The following is a 15,529-nucleotide window of genomic DNA, read 5'->3' as shown; positions in this document are numbered from 1 at the left end:
TGGGTCCTCCAAGAAGTGTCGGATTAAATTGACATTGTATGTTAAATAATATTTAACCCTCTTCAAATAGGACTCATACGGTAGAACTCCCTGTTTCGGAAGTGTTCCGCTGAAGTCAAATAGAATTTTTGGGTTTCCCCATGTAACAAATGGCTTAGGCGAGCACAAAGCGGACATTTGAAATAATTAATTGATGCAATGTTGCAGGGGAAGAGTCAATTTGTATGTTTGCCATGGACACCATAAGCGCGAATTAATCATCCACTGAGTTCTTGTTTTTTTTTCAAATGCCTTACTGCAATTTCTTAGGGAAGTACATCAGCATGGCATTTTGGTTTAATACAACTGATGAACAATAAAAATCCAAGAGCAGCGTCCTGGAACCCATTCTTAAAACGTTGTCTGTGGAAAGAATATGATTCATTTCAGTTTTTTGTCGAAAAATTCACTTTCAGAATTGTGACAGCAAGTTGAGTTTGTGAAAAAGGTGTTATTGGCCATTGTTCAAAGCAGTAGTTGTCATATAGTTCCAAATCAGCGGGGCAAGCAGACTGTAGTGGCTCAAGCACTATGTGGGGGATCTAGCTACTGTGAGGGCACTAAGAACAGACATCCCGCTATAAGAGGTGCAGAACGAAAATGGAAAAACATGCAGAGTTCCTCCGAAGACAAATCCCCCACCACGTCCCCCACATATATGCATATATGCGAATCCCCCAAATTCTCACGCACAAAACTCTCCACAGACCTCCATTAAAATATTGACATGCGGCAATTACAATGCACAAAGATAATCCGAACTTGAGAACTATGTAATTGAATTGGTGTGAAATGAAGTGGTAAAAGAAGATCTATTTTGCTACTACGCGTATTGCCTAGAGAGATGAACCAAAACCTCAGAGTATCATCCAACCGCCAGATTTTTAAGAGCATTTTTCGGGCATCTTGCCAACATTTCAAGGACGAAAATTATTTTTTAATGCACTAAAATAAATATGTTGAACAAACTGGAACAATGTATTCACACCGTAAGTCATCTTAACTCATCCTAACCTTGGGGTAGTAGATCTTATAAATAGGTTGAAGGATTTCAACAATTTCCTGACTTAGATCATTATTCAAGTAAAAATGTCTATTTCGAAATCACAAACCTCACAAATTGAAATTGAACCAGTACCTTCCAAGGTAAATATTGTTCATGTTGAAAGCAAAGTTGACGACTACATTGAAGTTAACGGTGCAGAAGATCACGACGGTCTTGAATACTATGATCTCCCTGAATCACTTCAAGGTTTGACCCAAGAAGAGTTGAAGGATTTAGATAAGAAGACAACCAGAAAAGTTGATCTAAGATTGATGCCAATGTTGATTTACATCTATATCTTAAACTATTTGGACCGTAATAATATTGCAGCAGCCAGATTGGGTGGCTTGGAAGATGACTTGGGGTTGGTGGGCTCTCAATATCAAACATGTATTTCTGTATTGTTTGTCGGTTACATTTTGTTCCAAATTCCTTCTAATATGTTGTTGAACAAAATTGGAAAGCCTTCCTTATATATTACTTCTATTATGACAGTATGGGGTGTCATCTCCACCTGTACTGGTGCTGTTCAGAGTTATCAAGGTTTACTTGCTATCAGAATTATCTTAGGTGTTGTTGAATCCGGGTTCTTTGCAGCTGCTTTAAGCACTCTTTCTAACTGGTATGACAAGAAGAGTCTCTCCTTCCGTAATTCTATTCTCTACTCTGGTAGTTTGATGAGTAGTGCTTGGAGTGGATTGATTGCTGCTGGAATTTTAGACAACATGGATGGTGTTAGAGGTTTGAGATCCTGGAGATATTTGTTCCTCATTGAAGGTGCTATTACTGTTGCTTCTGTTCCGTTTGCATATTTTATCTTGCCAGACAACCCTTCCAACACTAAATTTTTGAGCCAACAAGAAAAGGATATTATTCAGTGGAAATTAAGACAAGATGTAGGAACAAATGATTCTGACAAAGATTCTCAAGAATCTACTTTGAGTGGTTTCTACTTGGCTATTAAGGATTCTAAGGTCTGGTTGGTCACATTGATTCTTACCTTCTTGGTTGCTGCATGTGGTGTCACCAATTTCTTTCCTTCTGTTGTCCAAACCTTAAACTTCAACAAAACCACGACCTTATGTTTAACAGCTCCTCCATACTGTATTGCAGTTGTGGCCACATTCCTTTGGGCAAGACATGCTGATAAAACTGGAGAAAGATTTTTCCACGTTACAATTCCATTGGTGATTGCATTGGTCTCGTTTATCATTTCTGCTTCCACTCTCAATACTGGGGCCCGTTACTTTGCAATGTGTATTATGATTCCATCTTTGTACTGCTCTTTTACAACTATCTTATCCTGGATGTCCAACTGTTGCCCAAGGCCTCCAGCTAAGAGAGCAGTTGCCCTTGCATTGATGAACTGTATCTCAAACTCCACGTCCATCTGGAACGCTTATTTATATCCAGCCTCAGCATCTCCAAGATATTTGACTGCTTTCGTCTGTAATTGTGCCTTCATATTATGTGCTATTCTTACTGCTGTTTTGTTGAGATTCAGATTGAGAACCTTAAACAAAAGAATTGCTTCGGGTACCATGAACTGGAGCAGAGAATTGGGCAAGGGTAATGACTACTCTAACATATCCCCAGATTTCAGATACTTGTACTAGTTTGTCTCTCTTTTATATTTATATACACCTGTTTATATTTATGTGTCTACTGGCATCTAATGGCTTCAAATTTTATGGTTCTAATGAAGATCGGATATCCAATTGTAGTATTTGCAGCAATAGAGAAAAAATAAAAAGAAAGGGTTGCAGCCACTGTGTAGATGTCGTGTACTCCTTCACGACATTTATTGCCACGGACGACATTTACCCTAGTCCCTTCCTACTTATTTCCAAGCAAGCATACTTGCATCAAGTCCTACTAAATCACCAGTAATCTCTAGAGGCATCTCAAAACAGATACAGTCTAGGCATTTAATTGAGGGAGCTTATTTGATCGAAGATATCGACTTTTCCTTGACACGCTTTCTTGTGCATAGAAGCTATTAATCTTTCTCGCCCTACAAGTTTTGTTGGCAAAGGGTAACCTACATAATTCTTATATTCTGGTTTGCCAGCGATTAGATTATCCAACGGGTTTTTTGAGCTGCTATACTGATAATGGCTAATACCAAACCCAGCCAGATCGGTGCCGAGGATTCTGGCAACCAAAGGGAGAATTCGCCAGACGTCGCCTACCATTCTGCCAACGAAGAACAAGATGATAATGGCATCGATGATGATGAAGATGACTCTTTACAGAGACTTTCGGAACAAGCCCAAAGGCGAAGACTGAGCCAAAGAGGCTTCCACGATGAACACGTTAGAGATACTTACGAAGATACTGACGAACACGATGATGACGACGCTGAAGGCGTCAGTGGTGGTAATGACGACATGAGCGACGTAGATGCAATGGAACCCGGTGACTTCTTGAGAAGACTAATTCAACCAAGGTTGAGTAGGAGTGCCAGTTCGAGAAATGAACAAGATCACAGCAGTACCGGAAGCGCTGGAGACGAGGACGAAGCAATGGATGAAGATGATCCTCGAGCCGAGTTTTTGCGTGCCATTGGATCTTTATCTTCGTCAGGGAGTGGTTCACATTTGTCTTCTGGTAGCGGCCAGGTTTTTGTTGACGTAGTGCAAAGGCTAATGGGCGGTGGAATAATGTTTGGAGGAGGAATGAATAGGGAAAGTAGTGAAATTGATGGATTGATCAACAACTTGAACCAAAGAGAAGATTCGTACATAATTCTTGAAACTTTAAACGAGCTATCAGAGAGATTACTTATGATGAATGGTATCACAGCAGAACGCCTTATTCCTGCTAACAAGTTGGCCAAGAGCTTGGTAAATATAATGGAAGATACAAATTTGTCGGAAGAGCTAGAGATACAACTTGTTACTTGTCGTTGTCTCTATAATTTTCTAGAGGTCAATCAGGATTTTGTCCATGATGCCCTCAACAACCATGCAATTGAAGCTTTGTGCACCAAGCTCATGGAGGTAAGCTATATTGACTTAACAGAACAAGCTTTGCAAACACTAGAGATGATTTCTCGTGATCCCATTTCTCACAACAGTATTATTGCCAACAATGGTCTAAGAGCATGCCTACAATACATGGATTTTTTGACCATTCATGCCCAAAGGAAGTGCTTGTCAGTTGTATCCAATTCTTGTACAAATATTACAGTTGCAAACTTCCAGAAGGTAAAGGACATCATGGATAATATCTCTGAAGTTGTCAGAAGTCACACTGATTCCGTGGTTGTGGAGAATGCATGGCTAACCATTTCTCGAATCATTATCAGCTTCAAGACCAAGCCCGAGTTGTTAGAGGAATTATTTCTGAACAAAGAATTATTGTTGAAAGATTTCACACAGGTTATTTACATCAGTTGCAACAAGTCACTGAATACATCATCTGAAAATGATTCGTCCAAAGTTGCATTAAATTACAGTTCGTGCTTAAGTTTAATCAAATCTTTGATAATCTTGAGTAGCACCGGTGTTGAAATCTCTAGAATCTTGTTGAGCGAATGCTCGATAGGGGAGGTTATCGTCAAATCTCTTAACAAATACTCTAAGTTTAAATCTAATACGTCTCAATCTGAGAATGCAAATTTGGACCAATCATTTATAAAGACTACCAATGAATCAATATCAATCGAAGCTTTAATGGCTGCTCCCAAAGAGCTCCTTTCGCAGTTTCTCAATTTGATCGGCTATTTATTGCCAATCAGCTATTCCCCTAGCGAAACCCCATTCTTGCGAAATAACCATGACGACTTCGAAGAAAAGCAGAAATTGAATAAGTCTAGAGTTGAACTATGTAAGGATATCATTCCAAGACAATACTGCGATTTTGTTAATGACATTTGGCATTTACTCATGTGTAGTTTCCAAGCTACAATGGATTATGAAATTCGCAGAAAAGTTTTCATTGATATTTTTAGAATTGTCAGCTTCAGTTCAGAATCCAACTTAAGCAAAATAAAAGATGTCAACTTGATCACAAATATATTGGCATCGGTTGCCAACCAAAGTAAAGCACTGATTGGACGCAACTTCTCCAATACGGCACGCTTAGCAAAATTGTTTTCTAAGGAGGAGGATCTAGACATGTTAAGCAGCGACGACGAGACATTTGAAGGAAATTTGGATGAGCATGATGCAATTGTGAACGAAGATGAAGAGGAAATTGCAGGAATTGAAGAAGAAATCGACGAAGGGTTGTTGCAAGAAGACGCGGATAATATTGAAGAAGAAGATTCTTTTGATGACAACGACAATGAGGACGAAGAAGATCACGATGAAAATGATGATCGTGAAGATGATGAGGATGAAGACGAATACGAAGAAGTCGGCGGATTACCATATCCTCAAACTGAGAATTCAGCGGATGATATATCAAAATTGAATTCAAACGTTCTACTACTTAGTGGATTGCTTATTGCAAGGCTTCTTATTGAAAAAGCACCTCAAACATTCCTTCCTGATTTCGAAAGGGAGGGCTTAATTAGTGATGTTTTACTGATTGTCAAAAGTTTGACGGGTAATGTCGAAGAAGAAGAGGCAACAGGAAGCAGTACAAGAGTTCATTCCATTTCTGCAAGCTACAGCAACAAATACATTGATACAGAATTCACAAAAGAGTACGAATATAAATTGACAAATAGTTCCATACTATACAAGATTTACAATGTTTGCTCCATTATCGAAAAGTCATACCTAAAACTTAAGTTCAGTGGCAATTCATCTATTCCTGAGCACATGCAAATATTAAATGAGATAGACTCGAAACTCAGAGATCACAAGTACTTAAAGACCCTCTCTTTTGACGAATGGAAGTTGATTTGGGACAAATTAGAATTTGCTCTCAATGGTGCATCTTCCAATATTCAAATTTCTAGTTTTGAATTGATTTCATCGGGAATTATTGAGTCTTTGTCTCAAGTCTTCAATTCAGAATCCTATGATTTTGGATTTGAATTCAGCGATTGTTACAAAGCTTTCATTTCAGTTTTCTTTGTGGACAAAGCGCGAGGTTCATCCTCATTCTTAGCATCACTTCAGGAAGCTCTTACAAGGACCGAATCGTTTCAAATTATCTCTTCTGGAAGTTCCAGTATTGTTAGTCTAGGTTCGTTTTTCCAGAATGATAATAGCCAAACTGCTATCATGGCCAAGCAAATCAAATTGAAGTTGGTTGCATCGGAAAATGAAACTGACAGCAAATTACCTTCAAACATGGAAAACATGATTCTCTCTGTTCATGCAATTGCTACTTTCAAGTCAGTTGACACCTATTTGAAGCAAAGGTTTAAATTTATTGAAGAACTTAGTGGAAGAAGAGATCGCTCAAACGGCGATCTTGGAAATGACGACGAAGACGTCTCGAAGAGGAATCCTTTTAACATCGAATTCTTAATCAACGGCGAATCAGTTCCCAATGAGATTACCATTTATGGTGCGATTTATAGGTCATTGCAGAACAAGCCGGATGAAATTGTTGATCCATCAAGAATATGGTCAACTGTTCATAATATATCATACAGAAGAATTAGCTCTGCAGTGACTAAGGAAAGTAAATTAATGAACTACAGTTTCCATATCAAGGACAATGAATTAGACATCTATGACAAGACAACGATCTATATCCTCAAATTGTTGAAGGTCTTGTTCGAGATGAATGCATTTGTGAAGATCAATATTCCTAATACAGTTGCAATTCCAGCCAGTAATTTCATGAACTGGAAGCTCACAGTTAAATTAAACAGACAGTTGGAAGAACCCTTGGTTGTTGCCAGCGGTACACTACCTGGTTGGAGCATCCATGTTACGAAGCAATTTCCGTTCATTTTTCCTTTGGAAACTAGAATATTCTTTTTGCAGTCTACGTCATTTGGTTACTCTCGGTTGATTCATCAATGGCAAATTAGGACGAACCAAGGAAACGATGAGAATAATACAAATAATAACAACAATCAAAGAGCACAGTTAGGTCGTCCAACCAGACACAAGGTGAGAATATCTAGAAAATTTATACTTCAGAGCGCAATTAAAGTTCTCGGTCTTTATGGCTCCACCCCCAGAATTTTGGAAATTGAATATTTCGACGAGGTAGGATCAGGTTTGGGGCCAACATTGGAATTCTACGCAACTGTCTCCAAAGAGTTCTCGAAGAAGAAATTGAAGCTATGGAGAGATAATGACCCACTGGAAGTTGATGATGAGGCATATGTTTCAAATGCCTTAGGTTTATTCCCTTCCCCATTGGACAAACACCAGATTTCTACTGAAAATGGTAGAAAGGTATTGTCTTTCTTCTCGTCATTGGGAAAATTTGTCGCTAGAGCGTTGCTAGATTCTAGAATCGTGGATTTTAACTTTAATCCAGTTTTCTTGAAATTGGTGCAGTACTTCAACCTCCACGGCGTACAGAGGATAAATCACAGGAACTTAAAGAAAATGACAAATATTTCTAGTTTGAGAATGGTTGATCCAGCCTTGGCTGATTCAGTTGAACATTTGCTTAAGTATGTGAAACAATTTCCACAAGTTGGAGAGATAGAACGCGATTCCATCGTGATTGATGGCTCTACCATTAAGGACTTATCACTTTACTTTGAATTGCCTGGGTACCCTGAGTTTGAATTGATTGCTGGTGGTAGCGAGATACAAGTTACTGCAACAAATCTTGAGTTGTATATCAATAGAATTTTGGAGTCTACCCTTTTCACTGGAATTGTGCATCAAGCCAAATCATTTATGGACGGATTTTCAAACGTATTCCCTGTAAATACGTTAATAATATTCTCGTCAGAGGAATTGGCTGGTTTGTTTGGTGGAGCAGAAGAAGATTGGTCAATTGATACTATTACTTCAGCTGTGTATGCAAATCACGGGTTTACAAAGGAATCTGATGCTATCAAATCGCTAATAACAATACTCGTGCAATTTAACGAAGAAGAACGCAGAGCATTCTTACAATTCCTTACTGGAGCACCAAAATTGCCTATTGGCGGCTTCAAGGCTCTTAGACCGGAGCTCACGGTTGTTAGAAAGCATGCTGAAGAAGGCTTGAAGGATGATGATTACTTACCGAGTGTGATGACTTGTGCAAATTACCTCAAGCTCCCGAATTATTCATCAGAAGACCTCATGAGGAAAAGATTGCTTCAAGCTATTAATGAAGGCGCTGGTGCTTTCTTGCTCTCCTAGTTGTATATGTAGTACGTGGAAGTTAAAATCGCATTAATACTATATTTTGCAGCTATGATTTCGTAGAGAACCTACGTACAATTTACAATTTTTATATATCGGTGCTATTTCAAAAAGGTTGGGTTTTCGTACCTATACTCATGTCAATGGCAACATCAAAACCTACTAAAAGTGTACTTTATTACTCATTGGAAATAGCTAAAATGCAATTAGTAAAACTGTATCCCCTTTAGCCTGTTTGTATGCACTTCACTTAATTTACACCTTTACACGACATGGATTAAATGGAACCAAACTTGAGATAGAGAATTGCTCCTTACACAGATCATACCAAGCCATTGAAAAGCCTACATTCGTCCATCAGTCGTATATCCAATGTCATCAGCTATTAAATTAGACTCTCTTGTCAACTCATTGGTTGAATCCGCAGCACCAACAGAATTGCCTTACGTAAGTAAGGATTTGTCCATCTTGTTATCAGGTAGTAATTCCTCGACGGTGGTTGATTCGATTGAAGAATTTGTTAATGAGAAAGCAGCGGTCTTTTCTTCTGCATACATCGCGTCCAAACACAATAAAGACTCCAGCTCATCGAAGTATATCGATTTTATTAGCAAAAAGAAATTCAACATCGATATCAATACGCAAAGAGCAATTGACTTTGAACCATTTTCACCGCTTGTAGAGTATCCGGAATACTATAACGATTTGGTTGAGAAGTTAGGTCAGTATGGTGAAGATCACTACCCTTCTACATTTGTTTTCACGGTTGTTCCAAAGAGCTCAGATGAGGTGGAAATTATCATTATTGGACAACGTTTGAACCACGAAAACTTCTTTACTGGTCAATGGAAATCGATCTACACTATTTCGAACACGTCAATAAGTGGAGAAGTCTCCTTGGATATTCATTACTATGAAGATGGTAACGTTCGCTTGAATTTCAATAAAGCTGTTAAAGAAAACTTGAGTTCTGCAAACGCAAGTGCAATTATCAATGCTATAAACGATTTGGAAAACAAGATCACTATGCAAATAGTGGAAAACTTTAATGACTTAAATCAAAAGTACTTCAAGAACTTAAGAAGATTATTGCCAGTGACAAGATCAAAGATAAACTGGGGTAGTGCAATTGGTAACTATAGGTTAGGATCTGATGTCGTTCACAAAAAGTAGTTAATTAGCAATAGATCTAAATACCAAGTGACATTCTGATCATATGTTTAAAATTTTCAAATGAATTCTTGTCATCTTCATTGCAGTTGTAAATGTCGCTCGACTGGGCATCATCTAAGTTTATACAACATCCAAATAACAAAGAAACCAAGTAAGATCATCCCTACAATTCTAGATAAACTAGCATTTCTATTAATCACCGATCTCAAATCACCGCTTGTTCTTTTAACTTGTTGCATTAACAGACCGAAGCTGTCATTCAACGAATCTAAGATGGAATTCTCCTGCTGTATCGACCCATGGATATCATTATTGACTGTATTGCGAAATTGATGCAAAGTTTGTGCAAGCTGTTCAAATCTCTGATTGTTTTGATCTTCTCTATGTGCGTACAATGAATCGGACATTTTTTGCCTGGTGGTGTGAAGTCAGATTGCTACATAAACTTCTATCAATTGATTATGGTTTATTTACAACTCAAGTTTTTTTCTGTGGAGTGCACATTTACTAGAAAGTTGAGGATATCATTAACATTGCATTATGCGCCATACGTAATTAAACTACATTCTATCTACCTCTGGGAAACTATTTATGTTCAGATACAGTTGATAATCTTGCGGTGGCATTTGCTGACTCACTTGTCGTGGGGGCTGCTGCTGGGGTTGCAGAGCATAAATAGAATTTCCGAAACCGAGACTCGTTGGTTGCATGGCCAAAGGAGTACCATTGCCGTTGTAGGTATTGTAACCAGAGTATGCATTAGGCACGGCGGGGTATCCACTGTTGACTGAACCATTGCCTCCAGTTGGATATGGAACAACATCCAGAGAAATGTAAGAGTTCCTATTACTAAATGACGATATCAGTTTATCCAACAAATCATGGAATGCTTTGTCTTCAATTGCCAACTGTTCGTTTAATAGTTTCAATTCCTTTTCTCTCTGGGTATGCTTCATGATAAGATGGCCCAACTGTGAGCGTAATCCACTAACCTGCCCGTATAAATTCTCCAACTCTTCATCGTCTATGTTTTCGTTGCCATTAGTAGCTGCAGACAACATAGCCAATACTTTATCAATCTTCTTCAGCTCCACGTTAAGCAATCTGTTTTCAATTTGTAATTCCTTTTCAATTTGATCCAGTGATTTTGCATAAACAGGCGCAACATAATTCAAGGGAAATATTCCAACTTCTCCAGTTGGCAATGAACCACGCCACCAATCACGGTACACAACCTCAATCACATTAATTAGATCACCCTTTCTGAAGGAAAGTTCATCTTTTTCGTGAGATACCAAGTCGAACATTGCTCTAACCTTGCTTATTTCAGGCTTCTTGTCATCAGAGTCTTCTTGGGCGATGTTTGCATTTCTAGGAGAAGTCTTTTTTGGATCTGGAAGTGGTTTCTGAAGACTCTTCGAAAACTGCTCTCTTTCGTACTCCTGTAAGGATAAGTTGATGACCCTTTGCAATTCATCCTCTTCCGATTGTGTTTTAGAGCTGACATCATGCTTCTCTGGTTTAGCTGGTACATTTCTTTCAAGGTATCTTGGGTGTTCCTGTTTTATCTTGTTATAGGCATCTGACATTGGCTTCAACGATGGATCAGACTTAAAAGACTGGTGCAATTGTTCGATAAGTTTGGCAATTTCAACCTTCACCGTTTCATGCAACTTTTTCTCCTTTAGCTTCTTGGTTAACGGCTTCAAGAATGCTTCCGAAGCAATTTCTTGCTGCATTCGTGATCCACAGTTCTCGCCAAGAGCAATTATTAAGGAAAGCGTTCTCAACAACACATTGGCATCTTTACTCTGTAATCGTGTTGTTAAGATGGTAATTGCTTTCTTAGTTGCCACTTCTGGGTCGCTCTTCACCTTATCGCAAACAGCAATGATATACTCCCAATTGTTGGTTGTCAAGGTTTCATCAGTAGCCCTCTTGATTAACAGTTCCAACAGTGAATCTGTTGTCTTCTTTGCTTTGTACATATTGTCGGTTGATGCCAAATATATAGGTTATACGTGATGCGTAATACCGTTGAAATAGTAATGAATCGCCACCTCCAGCAATCACTCCTTTTCTGTAGCTTAACCTAGTAGCATGTATGACGGTCTTGTGAATATAGGCACGTGCAAACATCCAAATAAAATCTCAAAAATCCATACCGCCGTAACCTGAGAGTAGTTTAAAGTGTACATGTTTTGAAGATCTACCCTAGAAAAAAGATTTGCATCTATGATCTACCGTGATTCAGTAAAAAGTCAATATGTTTTTATAATACAATAGGAGTGCAACGATTATTCAGTAGGGATCTTTGAATATTTCGGGAAAATAATTGACAGAATTGAACATTATGTAGAAAGAGTGTGTAATTTTCATCAAAAAATTGGAGACAAGATCGGAAAAGAGTTTCAAAAACCAAATTTACCATGGGAAGCAGGATCTATAGCAATTAATAAACAATTTTGAAACAAGTTTATTGGGCAATTGCTTGTGAAGTAGTATTGATTGCAAATTGGGTTACCGTTTTATGCAGCATCTGAGACCCCTATTTCAAGAAACGCGTTTATGCAGTACCGAAAAATGCAAACAACACTCAGCGCTGGCTGAAGATTTGATACTTCAAGAATAAGATTTTCTTTTGACACTTGACTTCGACAACTACAAAGTCTCGGACGGTAGAAAACATCACCATGAGCAAACCAGATCCAGTATCCCATCTTTCCCCTCAAATAAGCGGCCTGGATACGCATATCCACCGTCGCCGGGGTTCTTCTGTTGGAGAAATAAACATTGGTGATACAGCTTCTCCAGGTCTTTCCACTATGCATACTTCGAAAAGACAGAGAAAGATGTCTGATGCAAGAATTATTGCTTTGAGTCGCGAATCAAGTTCAGATACTGCAATATTGAAGAAAATTGTCATTGCTTCCAGGGAGTTGTGTTATAGACATACTTGGATAGTTCCACTCTTGGTATTAATTGCATCATACAGTACTTACTGGTTGTCTGGTGTCGATACTCCAGTTCATCGTTTCTTAGAAGCTTTAGTTGTTCCATCCTACAAGATTCCTGGAACTGATCAATATGGAAAGGGTGAAAATGACTTTTATTTCGTTGGTTTCTACGCTATATTTTTTACTTTCTTAAGAGAGTTCGTAATGGTGTGCGCCTTGAGACCTTTGGCACATATTTTGGGTGTTAAAAAGGAGGCTAAGGTAAAAAGATTCATGGAGCAGGCCTATGCTATCTTTTATTACGGGATATCGGGTCCAGCCGGATTATGGATAATGTCAACTTTACCACTTTGGTTCTTTGAGATTACTCCGTTCTATGTTAACTATCCGCACAAGACTCACGATTTCTATTTCAAGATCTATTATTTAGGTCAAGCCGCTTTCTGGGTTCAACAGTCGGTTGTATTGATTTTACAATTAGAAAAGCCTCGTAAGGATTTCAAAGAATTAGTGTTGCATCACATTATCACTATTGCATTGATTTGGTGTTCGTACAGATTTCACTTCACTTGGATGGGCTTAGAAATATTTGTTACTATGGATGTTTCTGATTTCTTCTTAGCTACATCGAAGACCTTGAACTACTTAGACTACGCCATTGCTGGTCCATTCTTCATTGGTTTTGTCTTCATTTGGATTTACCTCAGGCACTACGTGAACATCCGTATCTTGTGGTCTGTTTTAACTGAATTCAGAACTGTCGGTGAATGGGAATTAAACTGGGATACGCAACAATACAAGTGCTACATTTCCCAACCAATCGTCTTTTTCTTGATTGGTGCATTGCAGATAGTTAACTTATACTGGCTCTTCTTAATCTTTCGTATTCTTTGGAGATACGCCGTTGGAGGTGTCGCAAAGGATGAAAGAAGTGACGACGAATCTGAAACTGAAGAAAGTAGTGAAGAAGAATCCAAAAAGTACGAATAATTGACAACAATCTAGACATTCAATCAGAGCGCAATTGATTGAATACATTATAACTTAATTGCGTTTACATCTAATAACTTAATTCAATAATTGTTTATACCTAATAACTTAATTTAATAGTTTAAACCTAATAACTTAGTAGTTCTATATACTTAATTCCTTAAAATTTTTGGGTACTGTATCTAAATAGTGTCGATGTAGTTCAAAGATGCGACTGTGTTTCGTAATTCATTATCATTCTAGTCATCACAAATGATAAACATAACCAAATCAGAGTTGTTAGAGTATCATAAGATGATGCAATCTAAGGATAATAACTTGAAGAATTTTATTAACCTGTACGGAAATTTGGCATTTGTTGATTCAGAGCTAGTACAAGAAGTACGCACGAGTCAAGATATATCAAACTTGGAGCTAGATGTTCATACCTTAGAACAAAGAATAGAAAAAAACAGAGATGCTCTATTGAATAATTTTGACTATCAACAGTACATAAATTTGCAAAAGATTCATTTGGCAAGATTTTATATCGAAATTGAAGAGAAAGGCTTGAGGTTGAAGAAGGGGAAGAGAAAGTCAGTCTCTTCGAGCTCCAAGAAAGCACCACTAAACTACTAATATTTTGTCATCTTCTCGAATTTGTGTATTTACGTGACTAATTCTATTTACAGTGTTTATGGAAAAACCAAACTTAGCTGGAACGTCTGCTATGTTTCAATTCTCTCTTTTGAATCAGACCTTTAACTTTGGATTGGTTGTACTTGTTTACTTCTTCCAACCTTTCCAACAAACCTTCTTCAGCAGACTTGGACAAAATACCCGTCATAAAGGTTACTGACCTGACGGAATCGTCGTTACATGGAATTGGGTAAGTCAATAAGGATGGTTCCATGTCAGTGTCACACAAACCAATAGTGGGAACTCTCAGCAAGATACACTCGTTGATACAGTTTCTGTTTTCAACAGGGTTAAGGATCACGACTAAGTCTGGCTTCACAAGCTGGCCCTGTTCAACACCTAAGTTACGTCCAGTTGGTTTATTTTCCATATCGACTTCGATCTTCTGTGTTCCCTGGATTTGCTTAGTGACTTCAGTGTAGTTGGTAATCGTACCTGGAATCCATCTCTTGGTAACATAGTAACCATTAGAACGGATTGCAGCTTCTTCCAACGCTCTGTTTTGGAATACATTCTTTGAGGTGCCAACGTAAAGAATGATACCTCCCTTTTTAGAAACTCCCTTGATGACATTACTAGCTCTCTTAAGGGCGGCAGCGGTCTCATTCAAGTCAATTAAATGAATACCATCATATTCACCATAAATGAATGGCTGGGTTGTTGGTCTCCAATTTGATTTGGAGTGTCCCAAATGACAACCTGCTGCCATTAATGTAGCTATAGAGACATCCTTTAACTTCGTTGGGTTCTTGATGTCGTCTTGTGGTCTATATACATTTGATAACTTAGATCCCAAGGAACCAGAATGACGAGAATGTGCGAGTTGTCTCAAAAATAACTCTTGTTCAGAGTACCCTCTATAGTCTGGCGTTGGCTTTAAGTTTGGAAATTGAGTGGAATATGAACTCGAAGTTGTTGAAACAAGTCTCTGTTGTATCACTTCATCTTTGTTAGAGGATATAGAAGATGATTCTTCGTTTGAGATTCCACTCCATGGCCTGTTGTACACTTCACCATATGGCAATTTCATGTGGGAGAACATAAATTCTTCTAGTTCTTCATCTAATTCCTTCACTTTGTATTCTGGCAAGTTTTGCAAATCTTGCTGCAACTTTTGCAATCTCGAATTGATCAAATTTGATGGAATTTTGTTTAAAGAAGTTATTAATTCGGATGTCTGGTTGTTTAACTCGCGCATGGCCTTTATCTTCGCGTATTCCTCTTCTTCTCTAGCAAGAGCATCAGCAATAGCCTTTTCACGTAACTCTTTCTGCGACATCTGCTCGACATTTTCAGCAATGCTGAGGGAATATTTTCTACAGCTCTTCAAATAGTGTCTTGAGAACCTGGCTGGATTCCAATGGAACTTAGACAACACAACCATATCGATTTCTGCTCAGCCTAAATTGTTGTCTCTCGTT

The 15,529-nt window shown here is 38.3% G+C and overlaps 7 protein-coding genes across 7 annotated transcripts; 4 read left to right on the top strand and 3 right to left on the bottom strand. All coding sequences in view use genetic code 12, as the record gives it.

Annotated features, from left to right (window-relative positions):
- Positions 1–1,128: 1,128 nt before the first annotated feature.
- TNA13 (Transporter of Nicotinic Acid) lies at positions 1,129–2,700 on the top strand (the record flags this gene model as incomplete). The annotated part of the gene is made up of 1 exon (XM_001385836.1): positions 1,129–2,700. The coding sequence occupies one exon, from the start codon at positions 1,129–1,131 to the stop codon at positions 2,698–2,700; it is 1,572 nt and encodes a 523-aa protein (XP_001385873.1).
- Positions 2,701–3,198: 498 nt separating this feature from the next.
- Positions 3,199–8,307, top strand: UFD4 (ubiquitin--protein ligase; the record flags this gene model as incomplete). The annotated part of the gene is made up of 1 exon (XM_001385835.1): positions 3,199–8,307. The coding sequence occupies one exon, from the start codon at positions 3,199–3,201 to the stop codon at positions 8,305–8,307; it is 5,109 nt and encodes a 1,702-aa protein (XP_001385872.2).
- A 375-nt stretch (positions 8,308–8,682) lies between these two features.
- PICST_48821 (predicted protein) lies at positions 8,683–9,483 on the top strand (the record flags this gene model as incomplete). The annotated part of the gene is made up of 1 exon (XM_001385834.1): positions 8,683–9,483. The coding sequence occupies one exon, from the start codon at positions 8,683–8,685 to the stop codon at positions 9,481–9,483; it is 801 nt and encodes a 266-aa protein (XP_001385871.1).
- A 110-nt stretch (positions 9,484–9,593) lies between these two features.
- PICST_48995 (predicted protein) lies at positions 9,594–9,890 on the bottom strand (the record flags this gene model as incomplete). The annotated part of the gene is made up of 1 exon (XM_001385501.1): positions 9,594–9,890. The coding sequence occupies one exon, from the start codon at positions 9,888–9,890 to the stop codon at positions 9,594–9,596; it is 297 nt and encodes a 98-aa protein (XP_001385538.2).
- A 153-nt stretch (positions 9,891–10,043) lies between these two features.
- PICST_32905 (predicted protein) lies at positions 10,044–11,471 on the bottom strand (the record flags this gene model as incomplete). Its single annotated transcript, XM_001385500.1, has 1 exon — positions 10,044–11,471. One exon carries the CDS (start codon positions 11,469–11,471, stop codon positions 10,044–10,046), a length of 1,428 nt encoding a protein of 475 aa, XP_001385537.2.
- A 705-nt stretch (positions 11,472–12,176) lies between these two features.
- On the top strand, positions 12,177–13,430 carry LAG1.1 (Acyl-CoA-dependent ceramide synthase; the record flags this gene model as incomplete). The annotated part of the gene is made up of 1 exon (XM_001385833.1): positions 12,177–13,430. The coding sequence occupies one exon, from the start codon at positions 12,177–12,179 to the stop codon at positions 13,428–13,430; it is 1,254 nt and encodes a 417-aa protein (XP_001385870.2).
- Positions 13,431–14,121: 691 nt separating this feature from the next.
- On the bottom strand, positions 14,122–15,387 carry PICST_32903 (mitochondrial 37S ribosomal protein MRP4; the record flags this gene model as incomplete). Its single annotated transcript, XM_001385499.1, has 1 exon — positions 14,122–15,387. One exon carries the CDS (start codon positions 15,385–15,387, stop codon positions 14,122–14,124), a length of 1,266 nt encoding a protein of 421 aa, XP_001385536.2.
- Positions 15,388–15,529: the final 142 nt, after the last annotated feature.

Source organism: Scheffersomyces stipitis, chromosome 6, assembly GCF_000209165.1.
Source record: "Scheffersomyces stipitis CBS 6054 chromosome 6, complete sequence".
In the NCBI taxonomy this organism is placed as follows: domain Eukaryota; kingdom Fungi; phylum Ascomycota; class Pichiomycetes; order Serinales; family Debaryomycetaceae; genus Scheffersomyces; species Scheffersomyces stipitis.
This window is presented reverse-complemented; position numbering and strand designations above follow the sequence as displayed.